This window comes from Mus musculus, chromosome 4 (assembly GCF_000001635.26).
Source record: "Mus musculus strain C57BL/6J chromosome 4, GRCm38.p6 C57BL/6J".
NCBI lineage: Eukaryota > Metazoa > Chordata > Mammalia > Rodentia > Muridae > Mus > Mus musculus.
In genome coordinates this window covers 118,370,534-118,393,320 of record NC_000070.6, presented here as the reverse complement: position 1 = coordinate 118,393,320, position 22,787 = coordinate 118,370,534, and the positions used below count along the sequence as shown (strand labels likewise).

Sequence of the window (22,787 nt, the reverse complement as noted above, 5' to 3'; positions counted from 1 at the left end):
TAAGACAAGTGAGCTTTGAGGTGCTTTCAAGGCTGACTTCTCTTAGTATATAGTTCCCAGTTTCATCTCCTGCCTGAGTAGACACCTGTGGGGTTGGTGGCCTGGGCTGTGCTTCTGAAATGTATGGGACTGTGTTTGGAGCTTTGGCCAGGCTTGAGTTCCATGACACAGGTCATGGAGTTCCATGACACAGGTTCCATGACACATGAGGAGGACTCTGGCCTGGAGTCCTGCTTCTTCTAAGCCTCCCTTGCCCTCCTGCTCTCCTGCAGGAGGGTCCCAGCTGGAGGTGAAGCTGGTGCTGCTGTGGAAACACAATATGCGCATTGAGTATGTGGCTGTGGCGCCCTGGCCCCTGGAGCCTGAGGGTCCTCGAGGGACCAGGGTGGAAGTGACAATGGAAGGTGGCTATGACATTTTACATGACGTGTCCTGTGCACTACGGCAGCCTATTCGCTCGCTCTATCGCACTCACGTTATTCGCCGTTTCTGGAACACACTACAGAGGTAAGGCCACCAACAGATATGTGCATCTGGGGAAAGCGAGCCAGTGTCCAGGGCTCTCTGTACTCCCGAGGTTCCCTTCATCTGCCCCGGCAGCCTGCTGTAGCTCAAGCTTGGCCCTTGTTCTACAGCATTAACCAGACGGATCAGATGCTTGCCCACCTGCAGTCCTTCTCGTCGGTGCCGGAGCATTTCACGCTTCCAGACAGCACGAAGAGCGGAGTGCCGCTCTTCTACATCCCACCTGGCTCCAGCACCCCGGTGAGTGGGCCTGAAACTCTGGGGCCCTCTCACGCTTTCCTAGCCCGGACGCCAAATCCACCACTATACCTTCTCAATTCTGAGGCACCCAAACCAGCTTTAGCCTTGAAAGCATCTCTTCTTCCTGCATCCTAAGGCTCTGGGGAAACTGTTAATAGAAAGAGAGGCCACCCGAGCAGCCTACCCTAACAGATGGGCATTTTGCAAGATGTCAGGTGACGGTATCCTAGCAGGCTGCTGCTGCCCTCGCATGTCTCTGTGTGGTGTACTCGGGCCCCCTCCTTCTACCCAGTACCTGTTTTTCAACTCCCGCCTTCCAGTGACTTGGATACTTCCTGAAGACTACAGCTTTCAAGTTCTGTGTTCTCTTACCTCAGTCTGCAGCTGATAACGTGGTGCAGTGAGCATGTGGCCCACAGAAGTGTGCAGTGGCCTTGTCATTAGACTTTGCCAGCTCTCAGCCACTTTCCTGTAAAGTCAGCAATATAAGCTAGGCAGGTCCCATCCCCCTGCTGGCTCAGCTTTAAAGGGCTATCCAGTCCGTCCTGGCTCCGTCATCCTAATGAATCCTTCCTGCTGAAAATCAGTTTGTGCCTTTGTCCCAGGCTGGCCTAACCCCTGAACTGCATCTGCCATAGCTATTTGCTGCATTGGTTTCTACAAACGTTTTTAGTAGGCTGGCCTTTCTGTCCCCAGGTGCTCTCCCTTCAGCACAGTGGCTCCGACTCATCCCATGCCCAGTTTGCTGCCTACTGGAAGCCAGTGCTGTCCATGGACGCTAACTCATGGCAGAGATGGCTGCACATGCATCGCCTGGTGCTAATCCTAGAGCATGACACGTGGGTACCCTCAGGCCCGGGACGGAGGAGCATGCTGGGGAGCGGGGCTGCTGGGGAGAGTACCAGCTATGGCCACGCCTTCTTGCTTGTCAGCTCCCAGGACCTCAGGGTCTAGAAGCTACTGGGGCTGAGCCATCTGATGTCACTCTCCCACCCTCTCCTAGGCCACTCCCTAAGCACTTGCACACCCCGGGCAGCAATGGACGCTACAGCACCATCCAGTGCAGGATCTCCCACTCCTCACTCACCTCTCTGCTTCGAGACTGGAGCAGCTTTGTGCTGGTTGAGGGCTATTCCTATGTCAAGCTGCTCTCCAGGTGGGCAGAGTGGTCCACCCCTCACCCCAGTCTTTTCCTCCGACCCCAGACTGTCTTCCTCCTTCTGAAGCCCATTTACTACAGCTCACTTGCTTCCATTTCTCTCCAGTGCCCCAGACCAGCCCCCATCCTCCTTCTACATGGTCCGCATCATTTCCAAGACCCCTTGCATGGTTCTTCGCCTGGGGTTTCCAATTGGCACACCAGCCCAGGCCCGGCATAAGGTAAGCCCTGACGGCCTGACTGGGGAGTTTTGGGGTACGATGAACTGTTTCCTCGGCCTTCACGGCTCAGTGAGGAGAGGTGCCCAGAGGAACATGAAAGGCCGAGTTCTTTCCGTGACTGGGCATCCCTTCTCCCAGACAAGGACGAGTTGGGAGTAGGGGAGTCTTGACTATATTCTCCCCCCAGATCGTGTCGGGCTTGAAGGAAGAGATCCTGCGCCTCCGTTTCCCTCATCGGGTGCAAAGTAAGGAGCCGACACCCAAAGTGAAACGGAAAGGGTTAGGGGGTGTGGGGGGCAGTTCGCCCTCCAAATCGCCCCCCACTCTGGGGCCACAGCAGGCCTTGTCTGACCGGCCCTGCCTCGTGGTTCTTCACAAGCCACTGGACAAGCTCCTCATCAGGTGGGTAAGACGGGGAGGTGGCCTCAGCGCGAGAGGCTGTGAGCAGGAGTCAACCGGGAGCTGCCCTCTTCCCCAGGTACGAGAAGCTGCCCCTGGACTACAGGGCACCCTTCTTGCTGACACTGGAGCCACCAGGACCACTGCCCCTGGTATCAGGCCGCTCGGCCTCATCCAGCCTCGCCTCGCTGTCGCGTTACCTCTACCATCGGCGCTGGCTGTGGAGTGTCCCATCAGGCCTTGCCCCAACGCTGCCCCTCAGTGCCACCGCCCAGCTCCTCTCTGTCCTCACTGAGTACGTCTCCAGGCCTGCAGGGCAGCTCAGCTAGGGCCGGGAGAGAGCGCGTGTAGGCTCTGCGTTTGGACAGCGGCCTAAGCCAGACAATTCGCATCTCCAAGTTCTGATACAGTACAGAGGTCATGCTGTTACCCTCCCACTCCCTACTCCCCCAGCTCTGCCAGCTTTGGCCTCCGGTCCTATTTAGACCTGATACTCTCTAGGGAACAAATTTGCAAATTTGAGCTTGCCTCCAGGGGGCCAGGTTGCATGATGGCTTCTGGGAGGTGGGCAGTTGGTGCACTGAACTAAATTTCTCTTTCCTCATCTTTATGCTTCTGTCCTGTTTTTCGGGGGTTGCAGAGTCCGGCTCTCTGAGGGGTTCCACTTCGCCTGTAGCGGGGAAGGTATCATCAACATGGTGTTGGAGCTCCCAGTTCAGGTGTGTACCAACCTTCTGAAACCTACCTCGGGGCCATCAGAACCCTGGGACGCTTGCCTCTCAGCTGGGTGCTGACTGCTAGAAACTGCCTCACCTGATGCAGGGACCAAGGCCTCAGGCCAGAGTGAGGAGCTGTCCCGGCCTCTTCACTGCCTGGGTTTTGCCCAGGATCTCCCATTTGTCCACAGAACGAACCACTGGGGCAGGCTGCAGCTGAAGAGAAGCATACGTGTGTTGTCCAGTACATCCTCTTTCCCCCCCACTCTACCTCCACTAAAGACAGGTGAGGCCATGACCTCTGCATAGCTCCCCTCCCCCAGGGTCACCTAAATGTCTGGCTACCGTGCTATATGACCTCTATCCCAGACCAGAGCAGGGAGCTGCTGGCTTTAGATGATCATGTTGAGTAGATGCTTATCTGCAGAGGCCATGTCGCTATCCTGGATGCCGGCCTTCTCATCCTCCCTGCCACAAGCTGTCACTGGACTTCTAGGCTTAGAAGCCCTCTTCTTCTAGCTTCTCAACAGATGATGACAACGATGTGGAGGTAGAGGCCTTAGAGGGGGACTCAGAGCTCAATCTAGTCACCGAAGTGTGGGTGGAGCCTCAGTATGGCCGTGTGGGGCCTGGCCCTGAAAACTGGAAACACCTACAGGATTTGACCTACTCTGAGATTCCTCAAGCTGTGAGTTACCCCAGAGCAGCCCCCTGCCTCCTATCAGATTATCCCTTGCTTAGGGGCTGTCCTTTGAGACCAGCAGTGGGAGCTAGGATAGAACGACTCCTGTCATGTGATGTTCCTTCCCTAGCTCCACCCACGGGACGCTGCCTGCATAGGCTCCCTGCTGACCTTTGAGTACCTGATACAGCTGTGCCAGAGCAAGGAGTGGGGTCCTCTGCCCCCAGAGCCACGGCTCTCAGATGGTCAGTGGCGAGGGTGTGTGTAGCAGGGTAGTACGATGGGAGAAAGCAGCCGCAGGTAGGTAATCCGGTGTCGCTGTGTCCTATTCTTTCCTCCTAGGGCTGGACCAGCGAGGAGACACCTGTGTCCATGAGATCCCGTTCCACTTTGACCTACTAGGGTTGTTGCCGCAGTGCCAGCAGCTGCAGATGTTTTTCCTCCTGCTTTCCAGAGGTGGGTATACTTGGAAGCTGCTCACCCTCCCCTAAGGGGCAAGCAAACCTGGGCATCTCAGAAGACAGAAAGGCCAGCGAGCACAGTGAGCGAGAGTGAGAGGGTGGGTGGAGGCCAAGGCTGAAGGAAGGGCTTTGCTAGTCAGGGTGGAGCCGGGGGCACTGGGCGGCAGCAGACTCATTGCTGAGACAGAGTGTGTGTCGGGCAGAGCCAGAGGGTGTGCCTCTCGCCGAGGGGCCCTGTCCCACCAACGACATGGTGCTGTGCCTGCTGCACAGCTGCCTGGGACAGGAGCTCAGTGACCGGGAGATCCCACTGACCCCCGCTGACCAGGCCGCCTTCCTGAACGAGGTCCTGCGGCGGAGCTTGCGTGACCCAGGTGAGCTCCCCTCTGCTTCCCCAATGCCACGCTTCAGCCCTCCCCTGCCCCACGGTGGTTTCCATCCTTCCCGCCCTTTCACCTCCGAGCCCTGCCCCTCTGCTGACCCTGTCCTTTTCCACCATCTCTGCCCTCTTGTAGGTCCAGAAGGTCCTCCAGTCGGGGGCCATGCAGTCGCTAAGGATCGAGCAGGCAACAGCACTCAGGCCTCTGGAGACTCCACCCTTCCTAGCCAGGTCAGCACCGCTGCCTTGCCCTGCGCACTTACGGTGTGGTCATCCTTCTGTCAGCACACACCTGTGCCAGGTCGCCATCATCCTCTCATGCTTAGTCTGGTGGAAGAAGGGACCGAGACTTGGACTGTTCCCTTGTGGATTGCTCTTGTTCTCTGTTGGTCTTACAGAGTGTAGTGATTCCTGGAGTTCTCAGGTCTTCCATTTCTGCCCAGCCCCCTCAGTGGCACTGCTATGCAAGGCTTCTGGGCCCTCAGCACGTGTTCCTGACTTTTCTCCCGGCTACCTTCTCAGGTACCAGTAGCTGACCTTCCTCACTAACCCCTCTGACACAAACCCTTGAGCTCCTCCCCCAGTCCACCAGAGAGCCCTGATAGGCAGGTGCCCCTCTTCTCCTCCGCAGACGTCCAACATCTGACTGCTTACGGCCTGGAGAGTTCCTTTCAAGAGGAAACAAAACCCAAGCTTGGGGATTGGAGTGGAGCTCCGAGCCTGAAAGACCCAGGAGCAACAGGAACTAAGGCTACAGAGTCCCAAGTGCCCACCCTCAGTGTGACCCTTGCTAGTGGTAAGGCTGCTGCCCAAAGTCACTGAAGCACAGGGTGGGGTTGAAAAGCCACTAAGAATGTGAAGACGTAAATACCTTTCCTCACAGACAGTGCCCAGGATTCAGGAGAGCCAAGCACACCCTCCTGCCAAGACTTGGCAGCTAACAGTGGCCGCCAGGCTCCCCAGACAGAGGGTGCTGACGGGCCCCGGACCCGGTGTCCTGTCTACATCTATAGCTGTTCCCTGGAAGCACTGAGGGAACAAATGGTTGGCTTACAGCCTCCACAAGCACCACGGGATCTCATATTCCGGTAGGTATGCTTCATTTAGACTCTTGGCTCCTCCCATCCAAGGCTTGGGTGCACACTCAGGTCAGTCAGGAGCTTCGCTTCCTGGCTGTGTACCCCCAGCAAGCCATCAGACATCCCCAATCCTGAGTGTAGTTGCTAAGAGTCTGTGCACTCTCTGGAGCTTGAATGCCTGATGAGGCCAAGGCATCATTTAGGGGGTCCACCAAGGCCTGTTGCTCCTCACGTTCCTAGGGCTCAGGACCTGGACCACCCCTCCTCATCCTCAGCCTGGATGGAGCCCAGATGCAAGGAGGCAGCCACGCACTGTGCCTTGCTGCAGGAGCACGCACAGCGGTGCTTTGTCCGCGGTGAGCAGGACTACCATGCAGGGAAGGATGGGACTCTGGGGTGGAACTATAGGCTTGGGGACTGGAAGGACAGTTACAGAGGTGATCCTCATGACCCATTCTGCTTCCATTAGGGCTGTTCCGAAGCTTGCAACAAGCACAGAGCGTGACCTGCCAGGATCTGCTGACAGCCGTCGATGCCTGTGAGGAGCTACTACAAGAAATAGACATCACCTCTTTTCTGCTTGCACTATGTGGCCATACTTGGGGTTTGCCTCATGCACCCCCAAGCCCTGGGCCTCTCAGTCCAGGGCCCTTCAGCAGTAGCATCGAAGAAGGACCGGAACCCCGGGAACGAGCTATCCTAGTTTCTGAGTCCAGGTTAGGATTGTTCTTGAAGGTTGTTGAGCAGGGTGGTAAGAGACACATGGACCAAGTTCCTACAAGCAAGACTTTTCAGTCCAGAGGAAGTACACCGAGAAGCAGTGGTACCTTGTCACTGGCTTCCTTTCCGGTGTTGTCCCATTTGGCTTTGGTAGCAGTCTCTCTCCCAGGCATATCCCACCTCTCCTAAATTAATATGTTCTAGTTAGCTGAGTTAGGGCTAGCCCATTCTCAGGAGTGTACACAGACATTCTTCTGATGTCTTCCATATTAATCATATGAGTTCCCCAACTGAAGGGAGTGTATCGTTCATCGCTGAGTCCCCACAGTGGCTACATACAGGAAAGGACAAAGGTAGGACGGTAGATGCTCTGTTAGCTTATGCAGTGTTGCTGCTGAGGAAAAAACAGCTAGAAAAGCGAGGGTCCCACTGGCTCCACCCCAGTGATTTCTCTCGAAGCCCAGATCTCCCGCACTCTCCAAGTGAGCACACATTCTCTCTGACAAGCTTTGCTGCTTCTGTTCTCCTTGTATGCTGAGTGGTACCACCCTCCACCCAGTGGTGCAAATCAGAAAGGGGCCACCCTTACTGTAAGAAATGTGTAGGGCAGAGCCCGAAGCCAGAGGGGGTTGGCTCCCATGGTCACCTCCCAGGCTCTGTTCTGACTCCTTGTAGATAACAACAGATGAGGGCTGCTCTGGGGCTTGGCGGTTCTTAACCCTGATGTGCTCTTCCAACCCCAGTATAGAGACCGAGGACCTAAGTGAGCCCGAGTTTCAGAGCAGCCGTGTCTCTGGGAATTTAGACCCTGGTCCGGAAATTTCTCTGACAGATGTCTGCCAGCTCAGAGGAGAGGCACATGATGCCCTTCACAGCCTCATCCAGGTGGGAACTGGGAGGGGAACTGAAGTGGGTGAAGTCCTGCTTAGGCCACCCGCAGATTCTCCCCCGGGTTGAGGATAGTTACGTGTCCTGGTCTAGAGAAGAGAGCAGGGTCCTTTCAGGGATGGCTGACCTCATGGCCTCTTCCTGAACAGGAGAAGTTCCTGGAGATCAGCCGTCTGCACTTCCGCACCGTTCCCTCCAATCCCCACTACTTCTTCTATTGCCCGCCATCCAGTAGGCGAGAGGTGAGAATTCCTAACCTTCAGCATGCCCAACCAGAGCCTCTCAGAAGCCTTTTGAGTCTTGCTTCCCTGATGCCTGGATGTCCTGCTTTGGTCACCTGTCTGTCCCACTTCCTCCTCAGGATGAGGGACCCCGAGACACTGTGGACAGAAAAATCAGTGACCTGGAGTTTTCAGAAGCCGAGCTTGTGGGCGAGGAAGGTGTGTGAGCCTTCAAACTGGTCAAACTGGACTAGATGTTTCCAGCCAGGATTCAGTGGTCCCTTCTGCTGCCCTCTCCTGTTAAGCACATCTTACACCTCTAGGGGACACATCTGCCTGCTGTGTGGTCACTGAAAGCGATCCAGAGCTGGAGGTGGAATACCGGGAGAGCCGAGAACCAGACCTGGGGCCCGCTGGGCTAGACTCCGCATCACTGTCAGATGCAGACACTGTGAACCCCGATGAGGACTCCTTCAGTATCTTAGGGGGCGACTCCCCCACTGGGCCAGACAGCCTCATGCATGACCTGCCACCTCTCTTCTTACACCTCACATGCTCCGTGCGGTTGCGCGGACAGCACAGCTCGGTGCCTGTGTGCAGCCTGCCCACCTGCCTGGGTGAGTTTAGGGGAGCCATGAGGAAGGCCAAAGGTCCCCATATGTCCTATTTGCCTGCCAGCCCTTGGGGACAGGGGAGATGGGAGAGTCTAGGAGAATGACTTGGTACCATCTAGAACTTGGAAGCTATACTTTTTCCAGGGTCCTCAGAAACTCCCAATTTTACCTCTCTCACAGGTCAAGTGCTTTCCAGTCTAGAGGGACCCCCGATTGGAGGCCGAGTCCCACTGAGGGACCTCAGTATCACTCTTGATGTCTTTGTGTTGACCTTACCCCTGGAAGTGGAACTACCTCCAGCCTCGGACCCTCAACACCACCGGTATGGCAGCAGGCTTGGCAGGTTCTGGGGCTTTGGGAAACACGAGACCTTGGGAGACCCTAGGAGGATAGTGGCTCCTGGCCTGGCCTTTGACTTTTGCTCCTACCCTGTCTAGGTCAACATCCGAGAGCAGTGCTTCATTCCCACGGTCCCCGGGACAGCCCTCGTCTTTAAGGTCAGATGATGGCCTAGGACCCCCACTGCCGCCCCCAGAAGAAGAGAGGTACATCCTTTGTATGATTATTTTGTATTCATTATTGTATTTGTTTACATTTCAAATGTATCCCCCATCTCAGTCCCCCATCCATGAGCCCGCTACCTCCTCCCCCGCCCCTTCACCTCTAAGAGGATGCTCCATCACCCACCCATCCTTCCCTCCCTCTCAGTTTCTCCACTCCCTCTCGGTTTCCATTCTTGGGAAACTAGTTTATAAACTTTTCCTCCGTTTAGGCACCCAGGACTGTCCAGTTTGGCCATGCCCCATAGACTGGCTATTGAGAGCACAATGAACGAGGTGAGCCCTCTCTCCTTCAGCGTAAGCAGTAGCCCACCAGTGCTGTAGCTGACACCCGCTCAGCCAGGCATATGAGATGACTGACGGAAGCCTCTTGCAGTCTGTAGGGCAGACTGGCTTCTAGCATCTTGTGGTTTGGGTTGGGTGATGCCCCGCTAAGCAAGAGCTCACACCCGCAGTCTGGTTGTAGATCCGCTGGCTGTTAGAAGACGAGATGGTAGGGGCACTCCGGAGAGGGGGCATCCCCCAGAGCCCTGCCCTGCACCGAGCGGCTGCCCACATTCATAGCTCTTCTGGACGCCCTACCTGCCTCCGCCAAGCTCCCCCTCTGAGTTTTGTGTTTGGGCCAGAGCGCTCCCTCACACAGTTCAAGGAGGTAATAAACTGCCCTCAGGACACTCCATGGTTCCCTGGGGCGCCATCCTTTCTTGGAACCCAGAAAGAAAAGCCCTCTCTTCATTTGAATCCATAGAATTTTCCCTCCTGTATGCCTTTGCTGTCTCTGCCCTGTCCCCATTTGCCTGGTAGCACGGTTCTGTGGATGGTAGCCCTACTTCCCACCTTGGTATTGGGCCTGCTGAACTTTGGCAAAGCCACTCAACCTTTTCTACCTCAGCAGTCTTGGGCTCCCATCCGCCTCTGGGGAGTCACAGTGTCAGAGGGGAAATCCCTCCTGACCTATGGTCTCGGCTCCTTCCCTAGGAGTTCCGGCGCCTTCACCTCCCTGGCCACGTTCTCCTCGAGGACCCTGACAGTGGCTTCTTCTTTGTGGCAGCTGGCCAACAACCAGGTGTACTCCATGGGGAACCCCCTTCAGCAGCCTGGGCTTGGCACAACCATGAAGACAGGGCTGAAGATGCTGAAGGGGAGGTAAGTCTGACCTGGAGACCAAGAGGTGTGGCAGTTGTCATATGGCTATATCTCAGTTCTGATTCCTGTTTTTCAGGTCCTGACAGCCAGCCCCCAAGTCCCTGGCTCGCTAGAGGATTCTGAAGGCACCCCCCTCATTAGCCTTCCCAGCCTTTCACAGGGAGGTAAGAGAAGATGGGCAGCATAGTCTGGGGCCATAGCTGTCTCTCTCAGCTTCCCTCTCTACTGGCAGACCCTACACAGGATCCAGAGACACACCAAGCATTTCCTTCTCTATACAGGAAGTCAGCCTGGGCCTAGTCGGGGACTAAGCCTCATGTCCAGTCAAGGCAGTGTGGACTCAGACCACCTTGGTAAGCTCAGGGTTGGGATGGAGGGCCCCCAAGTTGATGGCAGCTGGGCTTAGGTCTAGGTAGGGGTCAGAGGGGACCTACTTAAGGGAGTCTGTCAAGCTTGACGCCCTTGTGATTCAGATGACTTGGCCTCAGCTAAGGGTGAGGTTGACTGTCAGCACATTTGACACAGGGTATGACGGTGGCAGCAGTGGCTCAGACAGTGAGGGTCCCGGTGAGACTCTTGGTGAGAAAGCCCTCTTCACGCTGCGGACTCCACCTGGACCAGCACCTCCACAGCCTTCACTCCCTGTCCTTCCTGGGCCCTCCCTGCCTGACTTCTGGCTCATCGTCAGGATACTGCAGGACCGTGTGGAAGTGTATGCACATGCACGGTACGTAGAAGCCGGTCCTGTACCCCGCGCTGTCAGCTTCGTGTGCTCTCCAGGGTGACTGCAAATACCTATAGCCTGGTGTGGTGACTTGTCCCTTTAAATCACTGGGAAGACAGGGGTAGGGGGTAGGAGGAGATCAGCTTGGTCTCTATTGTATGTTCAGGTCACCAGGGCTACAGCAGTGAAACGCTGTCAGAGAGAGAGAAAGAGAGAGAGAGAGAGAGAGAGAGAGAGAGAGAGAGAGAGAGAGAGAGAGAGAGAGAGAGAGAGAGAGAGAGAGAGAGAGAGAGAAAGGGGAGGACTCTCGCTCTCCTCTAGGAAAAGCACAGCACCCTTGGTTTTGGTTAGTTGGTTGGTTGGTTGGTTGGTTTGTTTGTTTGTTTGTTTGTTTGTTTTATAACACAGAGCTGGCCCAGAACTCAGTATGTAGACCAGTCTGGCTTTAAACTCATAGAGATCTGCCTGCCTTTGCCTTATGAATGCTGGGAGTAAAGGAGTGTGCCTTCATGCCCAGCTCTCTGGACTTTCTTAGTGGGGATGAAAGGCTAATGGGGATTAGGACTTCTATCTGAGCCTTAAGAGCATCAGGTTTATAGCAACTTGAAGGCCTTAAGTTCATAAAAGCTTTAGAAAAGTAAGAGTAGTGGCTGCTGTTTAACAAGTGCACAGAGCATGTAGGTGCCTGTCTAGCATGTGCAGGGATCAGCTTGTCTAACTGACCTGGTATTACCTGTCACATCATATCAGCTCCACATAATATCGCCCTAATAGTGTGAGTGAGTGAAGAAACGCTGCCCACAGTCACAGTAAGTGACAGAACGAGGGCTCACAGCTGGGCATCTGCTTAAATACTCTGTTTTTAGAGGTGATATAAGGGAAGGACACCATCTTGACTGAGCTTCGAGAATAATGGAGAAGCATGCTGGTGATAGGAGCTGGCAAGGCAAGCACAGCCTAAGCTTCCCAGGAATCTCTGCTTCTCTTTCCCATAAGCTCACTTCCTCGGGACATTTGTAGCTCCTTTATATAGTTTCTTTCGGGCCCCCAGCTCCGTGGCCTTCCCTCCAATGTAGGACACCTAAAACTGCCTCCCTCTGCAGTTCTTTCATGTTCTCTGTCCTTTCCGCTAGGAGCCTGAGTCGTGAGGATGGCGGCCCGGGTGCTGAGTGTCGCCACCTGCAGCAATTCCTGGTGAGGCGTGTTGGGGAAATCTGCAGAGAGGTCAACCAGGTAAGTCAGCCTGGGACGGGGCGGGGCACTGAGGCTGAGAGGAGGGGGAAGGAGAGTCTAGGAAGCAAACTTTGAGAGTTTGCGTGGTCTGTCCCAGACTTAACAGTGACAGAGACCTTTTCTATGATACCCCGGCTCTGGAAAGCTGTTATTCCCACAGCTCCCTACAAACCGAAGGGCTCTCATTCCCTGCCAGTGACGCTTGAGATGCGTCCCGTCCTTACACTGGGAAGCCAGTGCAGGCAGACACAGGGCTCCTGGCTGAGGTGCTGTGGAGGAGAGGCCAGACAGGCATTGAACAACTAAAGTGCCGGCCGTGAGGAATTCTACAGTGGAAAGGAGGCTGCTGGGAGAGCATGTGGCAGGGCTCTGATCCCGACTGTCTGGGAACGCGTCTTGGTTAAAGCAGTGTCAAGTAGAGAACTGAAGGCTAGTGAGCAGATTCTGATGAGGAGCAGAGACTTGCTGGGTTGGCCCTGAGCTCTGTTAAGTAGGATGTTGTTCCCGCGTGGCCAACACCGTGCTTGCTGGTGTCCTTCAAGATTGGTGGTGGGTTTTTGTTTGGTTTGGTTTTGTATTTTCCCTTTTACAAATTCAGAATTTCTGACTCCTCAGGCTACCGGTCCCTGTCTGGCCCATCATTCTCCGAGCCAGCATCCCCTGTCTAGTCCAAATACCGTATCACCTTCTTCCCAGGACAGACTGAACAGTGTCTGAAGTCATGCACTCTCAGTCCCCTTGACAAGAAATCTGTTTCTTAGCTTTCACTTGACAGTGCCTAGGAGTAACCTTTCCACACTACCAGGGTAGGCTGTTCTCCCGATCGTAGCAGGCCAGGCTGGTGCCGTATCAAAGCAGACTGTCTTTCCTGCCTCCCAGTCCTCGGTACCTCCATGTACTTTCATTTCTGATACACTGTACTTTAAGTAGTCCGGGTTGGGCTCCTGATGTTTTATTTGACCTCAGACCTCAGCAATGGTGGGCATTCTCTGTGGCCTGACCATCACCCACTTACTAGAAAGTATTTCAGTTTTCTGACACTTTCTCCTTTTCCTAGCGACTGCTCCTTCAAGACCTTCACGACAGTCATGTGTGTAACTCCCTTCTGGTGGCCGAGAGTGAAGAAGATCTGTGGCGCAGCGAGACGCCTTTCCATTCCCGTCAGCGGGCAGTCCTGCCCAGTGATGGTACGGTCATAGCCAGGAGGCAGCCTCGCTGTTTGTCCTTTGTCCACTCCTCGTGTGAGAAGCAAGACTGGAAAGATAAGGAGCCCTGCACTTGGCTGCTGCTAGGTCACCACTGACTTTAAGAGAGCGGTTTTAGCGGAGGGAAGGACCAGAAGCCAGATGACAAGGCAGAGTGAGGATAGAGTTGGAGCGGGCAGAACTGCTCTTTCAGCTAGGTCAGCAGAGAAAATGGATAGTGATCGAAGGAAGGTAGAGGCGAGGAAAGCCTTCTACGTAAAGGACAGAACTGAGCGTGCCTCTGTTCAGTAAGGGGAAAGCCTGTAAAAACGGAAAGGATGAAGAATACTGCAGAAAAGAGATGGTTAGCTCTAGGCTGTGACCTGGCTTCATAACAGCTGGCCTTTGCCTGGCTTTGCCTTGATACCTAAAACATTGACCTTAACCCAGCAGTAGAATAGACAGGAGAATAGTGTGAGAGAGTGGGAAGTTGCCAGCCTGTTCCACAGGGAGGAGTCGGGAGAAGAGCCTGAGACACTGTAGCAAGGTTGGTCTTCTGAGCATCCCTCCAGACAGGCAGACACAGGACCCCTTTGGGATTCCTATAGTTTCTGGTCATGAGAAGAAAACATACTAATCTAATAGGGGAAGTAATTGAAGTCTCAACCCTTGGACTCCCTTCTTTTGTACCCAGTGACTGAGTCTTGTGCTGTGGTGGTCAAAAAAAAAAAAAAAAGGATAAAACCAGAGATTCCCTATTTTTAATAGTCTCAAACATTTTTACCATTATTAGAGGAGTATTTCTCTTAGCACACTGTATAAAAGGAGAAACCCTATAGGTATCAGCCTGCTGTAGTTTTGAAGGCAGTTTCTGCACATTGACAATGATCAAGATAACCAAGCACTGCCACCTCAGGACTCACAGCGTCCTGGCACGTGCGGTGGTCAGAGCCTGGGCACAGCTCTTCCCGGTTTTAGTCTCCATAGTCTCTGAAGCCTGTAGGAGCTGCGCTTAGAGCCAGAGTGTAGGTATTGTCTCTTAGGCCGCCTGTATGCAGTGTTTCTGAGAAGTCACACTGTTCCCTCAGCCTTCAGAAGGTTCCTCATTGACTGGGAAGCATGACAAGAATCAGATGAGGCGTTGGACTGTGTCCGTGGCCTTAATTACTACTATACCAGCCTTTGGGGCATCTTTTCTTCAGAGCACAGGAGGCTGTGCCCACTCTGCAGCTAGTGTGCTCAGACACCCATAGCCTGTTTCTTTTAATGAGCTACTGCTACGGCTTTGGTGAAGACAGTATTTTACAGGGCAATTGGCATATGCTGTGATAAGACAGAAACCCTAGGTATTGGCTTTAGGATTGCCTTTCTTTTTTTTTTTTTTTTTTTTTGGTTTTTCGAGACAGGGTTTCTCTGTGTAGCCCTGGCTGTCCTGGAACTCACTCTGTAGACCAGGCTGGCCTCGAACTCAGAAATCCGCCTGCCTCTGCCTCCCGAGTGCTGGGATCAAAGGCGTGCGCCACCACGCCCGGCTAGGATTGCCTTTCTTGACACCTCTCCTTAACTCCTTCAGCGTGTCCTTAAGATACTCCCTAAAGCCTCTGTACCGTAGCCTGGCTCCTCAGATTATACCTGAGCCTAGCTCATCCTTACTACCTGATACATTGGCCTTTCCTTAGGAGAGGAATGAGGAGGCAGGAGTAGGAAGTCTGGGTTAAGGAGGCAGAGGCCTGGGATAGCCTGGGGTTACCCATGCTGCCCCTCTGCAGATTTCGCTGCTGACGAGAGCTGTGCTCCTCGAGGATACCTAGCCGCCACCATGCAGTTTGTCCCAGGACATTTCTCCTGTGACGTTGTATGGGGAACTGTGATCCGAGTCCATTCACGGCTCAAGATGGGACCCAGCATGGGGGTCTCTCGGGGTATGTGATTGGCATGCCAGGGCAGGTGGGAGTGGGAGATGTCGGGAAAGAGATTTTCTTACTCATGTGACTTCTGCAGCTATCCAGGCCCTGCGCTCTGTGCTCAATGCCTTCTCTGTGGTGAACCGGAAGAATATGTTTGTTTATCAAGAGCGAGCAACAAAGGCCGTGTACTACCTTCGGTATGTGGACCCTGCGAAGATGTGGTAAAGCTTGAGTCAGGGATGGATGGCATGGGAGGAGATGTATCCAGTGACCTCACCTTTCTTTTCTAGGCTGCTGGAGACTTCTTGCAGTGACCGACCGTGGGAAGGGGATACCCTGCCCCCATCCCTAGCTCTATCCCGAAGCCAAGAACCCATTTCCTCTGAGGATTCCGTGGCACGTCTCACCATTCCACCACATGTTGCTCCCACGCACCCCTCCGGCTTTTGTTCTTGGAGCTAGACCCTGACCACTCTTGTCCCCGTAGGCTCCTCGTTCTCCACTGGACATGGCTTCCAGCCGCAGTTCAGATGCTGTGCGCCCTGTGGGCCAAGTGGACAGACATATCCAGCTGCTGGTCCATGGCGTAGGACAGGCAGGTAAGGCTTCTGAGATCTGCTTCTCTTGTAGCCATCTAGTCTGCCCTGGCTTCCTCCTCCAGTGCTGGCTGTGTTCTGGGCTTGGCTTGAGCAGGAATTGGGTGAGAAAAAATAGCCTGATTGAGATACAGTGTGGGGAGAGGAGCCAGTCAGTCGGAGCACAGCTGACCTGAGACCAGAGGTGTACTGGGTGAAGTGTATAGGATCAGTGAGGAGGCGACGCTGAGGTACCCTGAGGAATCCAGGTAGTGTGTACCAGAGCTCAGGCTAAAGCTATTACATATTGTCGGAGTTTCACTCTGTTACTGTGAGAAAACACTAACCAAAAGCAACTTAGGAAAGTTTATTTCAGCTTACAGGTTATATCATCAGTGGAAGTCAGGACAGGAGCGCAACAGTGACTTAAGGCAGCAAGCATGGAGGGACGCTGGTGCTGGTGCACGTGCGGGCTCCTGCTTAGCTAACATTCTTATAGAGCCTGCCATCACCTTCCCACTGTGCTGCCCACAGTGTTCCGGGTCTTCCTGAATCAACTATTAATCAAGCCAAACCTCCTACAGATATGCTCACAAGCCAGGCTGACCTGGGTAGTGCTCAACTGACTTCCTTCTCAGATGACTCTCGGCTGTGTCAAGTAGTCAGTTAAAGCTGAGCAGAGTACATAGCTTCCCTTTTAGTAGTTGTAACACAACTCTGAGATTGGAGATGTTAAAATCACCATTTTTATATAAGGGCTTTGAGGATTTTTAGGTAAAATTCATGTGTCCAGAATCACGTTGAGTAGCCTGACGAAGCGAAAGCTTTGTGCGGGTTCCCTTTTATCTGGAATGCATAGCTATGTCCAGTCCCGTAGTTGTGATCGATCAGGGGCTTCAGGCCCGGACTGAAGATGGCTGAATCCTCTAACAGTCTCCCCCACCTTTCTAACACGGCTCTCTCAAGGTCCTGAAATCACAGATGAGTTAGTGCGGGTTCTGCGCCGGCGGCTGGACGAGGCCACCCTGGACATCATCACAGTCATGCTGGTTCGGAATTGCAAGCTGACCCCGGCCGACGTAGAGGTCAGCTGCCTGTCTGACACCAGCATCCTTTTCAGACTCAGCCACAGGTGCTGGGGACATCTAGGATAGAATCCGTGGCTTCAGCTCTGTCTCTTGTACCTGCAGTTCATCCAACCTCCTGGGAGTCTCCCCTCAGAGGTGCTGCATCTGGTCTTGCCTCCGTCCTGCAGACCCTGCCTTCCTGCCCTGGCCTGGTACCTCCGCCAGAACTTACTCACCTTCCTGCACTCCCCCAAGTACACAGACAGCAATAGCCGGAACCACTTCCAAGTGAGACTGCTGTCACCTGCCCGCACTCATGTGTCCTCTTCCCCTGCACACCCAGGCTGGGACTTTCCTCAGGATCTTTGCATCTGTGGCTGTGCCCATGAGCCCGTGTACACCCCTGCCCGTGTCTTCTGAGCCCCATGAGCACCTGTCCCCTCCTCCCTGTTGTCACCCTGTGTCTTGGTGCTCACGGCTATTCTCTCTCCAGCATCCACTCCCAGCACAGGGTGGCCTCCCCGACTTGGACATCTACTTGTATAATAAACCTGGTGGACAGGGCACTGGTGGCAAAGGTAAATGCAGGGCTTAGGCCTGTGGCACTATACCAGGTGTAAGCAAGGCTTCTTTTTACCTCCAGGCTAGAGAGCCTGGTTGCTGAGGGGTCCAGGAGAGGGCTGTGTGCAAGTGCTAAGGCTGAGTCTTCCAATGGCTTTCCTCACAGGGGTTGCCTGCATCACTCTAGCCTTTGTGGAAGAAGGAGGAACCCCCATCTCACTGGCATCATGGCCCCCCTCTTCTCCGGGGCCCCCAGACCCACTACGAGAAGAAGAATTTGAGCAGCTGACTCAGGTCATTCGCTGCCCAAACACATTGGACAGTTGTTCAGGTAAGACAGCCTGTGGGGCTGGAGTGTTCCCTCAGTGCTGTGAAGGCACAGGCAGCAGTTAGGGTGGACCGCAACCACAGGTGACCTCCACTTTCCCCTCCAGCTCAGGATGGATCCCCACGGCTTCGACTGGACGTGTGGGAAAAGGGGAACATTAGCATAGTACAACTGGAGGAGAAGCTCCGGGCTGCTGCTCGCCAGGCCCTGGCCGACGCCATCATGGAGCTGCGGCTGCTGCCAGCCTCACTGTGTACAGAAGACATCCCTCCAGGTATGCCAATCAAGAACCTAGCTCCTGGGTCCAGTGAAAGTCAGCAATCAAGGCAGGAGCCTGTGCTGGGCAAGGGTGCACGCATGAGGTTCGTAGACAGAAGCAGGGTGCCCCATCAGAAATACTCATCCAGCTGCCCCTCCCCCTCCCCAGCACATACACCTGAGGAGGGGCTAGCCTTAGAACTCATCTCGCAAACATGTGCAGCTGTGCACGGTCAAGTTTCATACACCCACTAGCAGAATAGGTGTTGAGACACTTGTGCAGGATTTGGAGTGAGCCTTTCTATAGAGGGGATCCATGATGGGAGCCTGCAGTGTTTGGTGTCCACAGGAAGTCTTAAGAGCGGACCATTGGATACCAAGAGCCCTGCCTGCCGAGCCAACACCTTTCCCTGTACCCCTGTCTCCGGGGAGCCTGTGACTCCACCTAGCAAAGCTGGCCGCCGCAGCTTCTGGGATATGCTGGTAATGGAAGGGATGGTGAAGGAAGGTAATGGAAGGGATGGCTTCCGTCTAACTGCCTGCCTCTGTGCTGCTCCAGCCCTCTCCCGCTACAGCCTTTTCATGTGTCTTTTCAGATAAAACCCGCTCTGTCCTTTGGGTAGGAGTTTGCAGAACATAGCAAGCAGTGGTCCTCAACTTTCCTATAGAGCTGTGACCCTTCAGTACAGTTCCTCATGTTGTGATGACCCCCAACCATACAATTATTTTCACTGCTACTTCATAACTGTAATTATGCTACTGTTATGAATCGTAATATAAATATCTGTTTTCCAGTGGTCCTTAGGTGACCCATGTGAAGGGTCATTTGACACATCCCCTCTGAGGGGTGGAGACCACAGGTTGAGAACGGCTGATATAGAGATTCCCAGCTTCCCAACTACCTTTACTTCCGTGTTTCTAGATGAGAGCCCTCTAAACAATAGCACTTTACTCATGAGGAAGATGAGGATCAGGAGATTTAGTAACCTGCTCAGGACTAGTTAGCCTCCAGGACTGAGTTATCAGGACCTGAAGCGGGCGTCTAACTCCTTGAGGCTCATTTCTGCTCCCCAGAGCTTCCATCCCTCCTTCCTTTTCCTAATAACCTGTCCTCACTGCCTGCATTGTTGCTAGAGTAAAACAGAAGCTGGAGATTTGGGTTCCCCCAAAACAACTGATGATATTGTCCTGGATCGGCCAGAAGATACTCGGGGTCGGAGACGTCATAAAACCGAGAATGTTCGGACCCCAGGTGGATCTGAGCGGGCACCGGGCCCAGATTCTGGAGCCCAGAGACAAAGGTATATGTGTGGTATGCTGTTGTGTTAGGGCATAGCCACATGTAAAGTCCCTGGTGGGTGCTTGCTAGCTGTATGTGTCTGTGAGTGTAGTATTCTAACTCCTCCTCTGTCTTTAGACGCCGGACAACACAGCTAGAGGAGGGTGAGGTGGGGACCCTGCATCCCGTATTTGCTCGTGTCATTCAGCGCTGGATGGGATTCATGGTTCAGATTGGTGAGAACCTCGTCCCTCGCCCCTTCCTCAGTCCTTGACCTGCTTTTCATGCTGTGGCCTCGAAGTGAGTTCTGTCTTCCAGGTTGTGCCTCAGTGTCCAGGAGCTCCACCCACATGGTATCCCGGTTCCTCCTTCCATCCATCCTGTCAGAGTTCACCACTCTGGTCATCTCAATGGCTGGAGACACCAGTGTCCGTGTCTTTGAGCAGCATTTGTGAGTTTGCGATTTGGAGGACTGAAAGACTCTGGCCTTCCCAGAGTCCTAAAAGCTGGCAACTACAGGAAGCTAAGTCAGTGGGGCCTGGGCTAGGAGAGGTGGGCACAGGGCTCAGGAGGGGCAGGAAGGACCAGAAAACAGGGCCAGGAATTGTTGCCTTTCTATGCACGCCTTCCTCCCAACAGAGGTTCTGAGCCAGATGTCTTCAGCCCTTGTTCTCCAGGGCAGCTGGGCCCGGCCCCCCGCCCAGCAGCTCAGCGGCACCTTCTTCTTCTGGGAAGGAACTTCGCCCAGTGGAGGAGACCAACCCAGCAGGGTGAGGAGATAGATGGTTGGCTCCAGTGACTGCTGGGTAGTTGTCACAGACCCTTCAGAGAGAAGGTGGGATCTGGGGTTCTGCCTACAGCCCCTCAGTGTCCCCCTCCCCTCCCTGTAGCTGCCAAAGCTGTGCAGCGCTTTGAGTCAGGAGGAGACGGAAGCCCAGGGAGAAGCGCTCCCCGGCAAAGGCTTTTGCTGCTAGAGGTTACAGATAAGAAGGTAAGTGTGGGGTCAAGGGCTGGGGCGGGGAGGAGTTCTGTGACCTCCCTGACCCTGACCTCTGATCTCTAGCTACAGCTGCTGACTTATAACTGGGCTCCAGACCTGGGTGCAGCATTGGGCCGAGCTCTGATCCGCCTTGTCCAGTGGCAGAATGCGCGAGCCCACCTCATCTCCTGCCTGCTCAGCCAGAAGCTCGGTCTCTTCCACCACTGTGGCCAGTTAGACTTTCCCATGCGTGATGGAAAGGTACCTATTGCCCAGCTCCTGCTCATAGCTCTGGCCACTGAGTGGCCAGCTAAAGAAACAAGGAAAGGGAGACAGGCTCAGAACAGAAGTGGTTGGAGAGGAAGCCCCGATGTGGCGAAGGGTTCAAGGTCAAAGGGCTTGTGCCTGGTGTGATCCTCCATCCCTCTCAGGAGCCAAACCCATTCCTGCTGCCGACCATGGAAGTGGAGACCCTCATCCGGAATGCAAGCCCTCCACTGAGTCGCGAACAGGGCCGGCTGAGTGGCTCCTCTCGTGGGGGAGGTCCCCTTTCCTTGGACACATTTCCCTTTGATGAAGCTCTGAGGGACATCACAGCTGCTCGCCCGAGCTCTACAGGTGGTCCTGCGCCCAGACCTCCAGATCCTGTGACCTACCACGGGCAGCAGTTCTTAGAAATTAAGATGACAGAACGAAAAGGTGAGGAATGTGGGCCAGGCAGCAGGGAGGGAAAATTCTGCGAAGACCTGAGTGTGACAGAGAGGAGGTCAGCTGCAAAGGCTACTACTGATGCCTCCCATCCCCAGAGCTGGAGCGCCAGATGAAGATGGAGAACCTGTTTGTAACCTGGCAGCAGCGTTCTGCACCAGCGAGCATGCCCATCAGTGTGAGTAGTCCCCTCTGCATCCTGCACAAAGCTCTCTGGCCTGTTTGGGCCACTGTGCCAGAGCTTCCTGCCCTGTGTCCAGGCTGGGGAGCTGGAGACCCTGAAGCAGTCATCCCGCTTGGTGCATTACTGCGCGACTGCTCTGCTCTTTGACCCAGCTGCCTGGCTGCACGGACCCCCAGAGACTTGTGCACCCTCTGAAGGGCAGGTGAGGCTCAAGCGTTCTCCAAGGCCTGTCCCCAACAGTAGCCTGCACTCCATCCCTCCAGGGTTCTCATTAGATAATGAGCCTTAATTTCCACTTCTGCAGCGACGACCGTGCCCTGAGTCAGGGTCTGGAAGCCGAGAGGTTCCCACAAGCTGTGAATCCTTGGATGTGCCTCCTCCAGGAGCCCGAGAGGAGCCATGGCTGAAGGAGCTGAGCTTGGCCTTCCTGCAGCAATACGTGCAGTATCTGCAGAGCATTGGCTTTGTGCTGGTGCCACTCCGGCCCCCCTCACCTGCCCGCAGGTGAGTCTGCTCCTCCTTCCCTGCACGCTTCTCCACCTCCAGCGAGGCCCCACAGCCTTCCCCTCTTTTTTTTTTTTTTTTTTTTTTTTGGTTTTTTTTTTTTTTTTTCGAGACAGGGTTTCTCTGTATAGCCTGGCTGTCCTGGAACTCACTTTGTAGACCAGGCTGGCCTCGAACTCAGAAATCCGCCTGTAGCCTTCCCCTCTTATGGCTCCTTCGGCTGCCGAGGCATTGTGCATGTTCATCACTGGCATACATATATAAAGCTCTTAGACACTTTTCATGTAGCCCTCCTGCATGTCCTACAAACCTTATGTGGTTTGCAGAACTCACAAGCACACATACAGACAGTATATTCTTAGCCACCCACACCTCATTTGTTTACATGCCTGCATATATCCATACATGCAGATCTCACATATGCTCCTAAACTTTTTAGTTTGGGTCTTGTCGATTCCTGTCTTGATCTTTGTGCTGACCTCTTCACCTCCGTCTGTTTTCACCAAAGGGCCTCTGCAGTAGTCCTACCTGTCCTTCTGACCATGGTCTGTTCTAGTCATACTCAGCTCTCTGGCTATTACTGACAACCTGAGTCCTGCAAGAAGCCAGTCTGTCTCCACATGGCAGTTCAGTAACCACCTTTCTTGTCTTAGGCCAGAGTCAGAGCCTGCGTTCTTTGTTTAACTGCATTCATTCTCATTCTCTCTCTCTCTCTCTCTCTCTCTCTCTCTCTCTCTCTCTCTCTCTCTCTCTCTCTCTCTGTGTGTGTGTGTGTGTGTGTGTGTGTGTGTGTGTGTGTGTGTGTGTGTGTGTGTGTGTGTATGTGTGTGTGTGTGTGTGTGTGTACACAAAGACTAGCATGACCTCTTTTTACTGTGTAGACCTTGATAATCCATTCAAGGGTGCTTAGTCTGACTTAATGGGCTTGCATGCTGACAGAAATACTGACCACACACATTGACCTGGTATTTCCAGTTCAGACAGTGGAGTTTGAGCAGGTGCAGGAAGTGTGAGAAAACTAACGGTACTTACGTACAACCACTGATGTGATCCGTCTTGCCTTCGGATGGCCATTGAGGAAAAGTGACACTAATTCTTAAATATTATGTTTTCCAGAACATAATTCAAAGTCAAGCATTCTGTCCTCACCAGTTTTAGTGATCTCTGAGTCAAATAGCACTTCCCTGAGGGTTAAATGGGACATTTCTTCTATCTGACAGCCACTTCCATGACCTGGAGTGGTGCCCACTGCTGTGGTAGATAGGACTGGAGTGCAGGCGTTGTGA

General features: G+C 54.0%; 1 protein-coding gene across 3 annotated transcripts in view; it reads left to right on the top strand.

The window, feature by feature from the left end:
- The window catches only part of Szt2 (SZT2 subunit of KICSTOR complex), a 46,547-nt gene that overhangs the window by 15,966 nt on the left and 7,794 nt on the right, over nucleotides 1–22,787 (top strand). The window contains exons 10-62 of one of the 3 annotated variants that reach the window (NM_198170.4): nucleotides 273–507; nucleotides 636–765; nucleotides 1,462–1,604; nucleotides 1,769–1,921; nucleotides 2,031–2,145; nucleotides 2,333–2,547; nucleotides 2,624–2,839; nucleotides 3,185–3,263; nucleotides 3,452–3,546; nucleotides 3,780–3,948; nucleotides 4,073–4,187; nucleotides 4,285–4,398; nucleotides 4,607–4,777; nucleotides 4,919–5,013; nucleotides 5,181–5,304; nucleotides 5,414–5,578; nucleotides 5,666–5,870; nucleotides 6,102–6,217; nucleotides 6,331–6,577; nucleotides 7,325–7,466; nucleotides 7,619–7,711; nucleotides 7,831–7,909; nucleotides 8,014–8,307; nucleotides 8,485–8,626; nucleotides 8,742–8,849; nucleotides 9,077–9,140; nucleotides 9,331–9,516; nucleotides 9,843–10,010; nucleotides 10,087–10,174; nucleotides 10,292–10,363; nucleotides 10,536–10,737; nucleotides 11,868–11,967; nucleotides 13,025–13,154; nucleotides 14,921–15,073; nucleotides 15,153–15,255; nucleotides 15,349–15,454; nucleotides 15,546–15,657; nucleotides 16,600–16,718; nucleotides 16,824–16,988; nucleotides 17,194–17,278; nucleotides 17,428–17,592; nucleotides 17,696–17,863; nucleotides 18,197–18,330; nucleotides 18,982–19,148; nucleotides 19,265–19,362; nucleotides 19,445–19,577; nucleotides 19,766–19,896; nucleotides 20,017–20,117; nucleotides 20,190–20,366; nucleotides 20,537–20,804; nucleotides 20,912–20,991; nucleotides 21,074–21,199; nucleotides 21,302–21,501. In NM_198170.4, coding sequence (NP_937813.3) covers nucleotides 273–507; nucleotides 636–765; nucleotides 1,462–1,604; nucleotides 1,769–1,921; nucleotides 2,031–2,145; nucleotides 2,333–2,547; nucleotides 2,624–2,839; nucleotides 3,185–3,263; nucleotides 3,452–3,546; nucleotides 3,780–3,948; nucleotides 4,073–4,187; nucleotides 4,285–4,398; nucleotides 4,607–4,777; nucleotides 4,919–5,013; nucleotides 5,181–5,304; nucleotides 5,414–5,578; nucleotides 5,666–5,870; nucleotides 6,102–6,217; nucleotides 6,331–6,577; nucleotides 7,325–7,466; nucleotides 7,619–7,711; nucleotides 7,831–7,909; nucleotides 8,014–8,307; nucleotides 8,485–8,626; nucleotides 8,742–8,849; nucleotides 9,077–9,140; nucleotides 9,331–9,516; nucleotides 9,843–10,010; nucleotides 10,087–10,174; nucleotides 10,292–10,363; nucleotides 10,536–10,737; nucleotides 11,868–11,967; nucleotides 13,025–13,154; nucleotides 14,921–15,073; nucleotides 15,153–15,255; nucleotides 15,349–15,454; nucleotides 15,546–15,657; nucleotides 16,600–16,718; nucleotides 16,824–16,988; nucleotides 17,194–17,278; nucleotides 17,428–17,592; nucleotides 17,696–17,863; nucleotides 18,197–18,330; nucleotides 18,982–19,148; nucleotides 19,265–19,362; nucleotides 19,445–19,577; nucleotides 19,766–19,896; nucleotides 20,017–20,117; nucleotides 20,190–20,366; nucleotides 20,537–20,804; nucleotides 20,912–20,991; nucleotides 21,074–21,199; nucleotides 21,302–21,501 — 7,561 coding nt within the window. Of the gene's footprint in view, nucleotides 1–272; nucleotides 508–635; nucleotides 766–1,461; nucleotides 1,605–1,768; nucleotides 1,922–2,030; nucleotides 2,146–2,332; nucleotides 2,548–2,623; nucleotides 2,840–3,184; nucleotides 3,264–3,451; nucleotides 3,547–3,779; nucleotides 3,949–4,072; nucleotides 4,188–4,284; nucleotides 4,399–4,606; nucleotides 4,778–4,918; nucleotides 5,014–5,180; nucleotides 5,305–5,413; nucleotides 5,579–5,665; nucleotides 5,871–6,101; nucleotides 6,218–6,330; nucleotides 6,578–7,324; nucleotides 7,467–7,618; nucleotides 7,712–7,830; nucleotides 7,910–8,013; nucleotides 8,308–8,484; nucleotides 8,627–8,741; nucleotides 8,850–9,076; nucleotides 9,141–9,330; nucleotides 9,517–9,842; nucleotides 10,011–10,086; nucleotides 10,175–10,291; nucleotides 10,364–10,535; nucleotides 10,738–11,867; nucleotides 11,968–13,024; nucleotides 13,155–14,920; nucleotides 15,074–15,152; nucleotides 15,256–15,348; nucleotides 15,455–15,545; nucleotides 15,658–16,599; nucleotides 16,719–16,823; nucleotides 16,989–17,193; nucleotides 17,279–17,427; nucleotides 17,593–17,695; nucleotides 17,864–18,196; nucleotides 18,331–18,981; nucleotides 19,149–19,264; nucleotides 19,363–19,444; nucleotides 19,654–19,765; nucleotides 19,897–20,016; nucleotides 20,118–20,189; nucleotides 20,367–20,536; nucleotides 20,805–20,911; nucleotides 20,992–21,073; nucleotides 21,200–21,301; nucleotides 21,502–22,787 lie in introns of those variants that run through there. The other 2 variants (XR_867847.3, XR_003954918.1) reach the window with 2 other exon arrangements.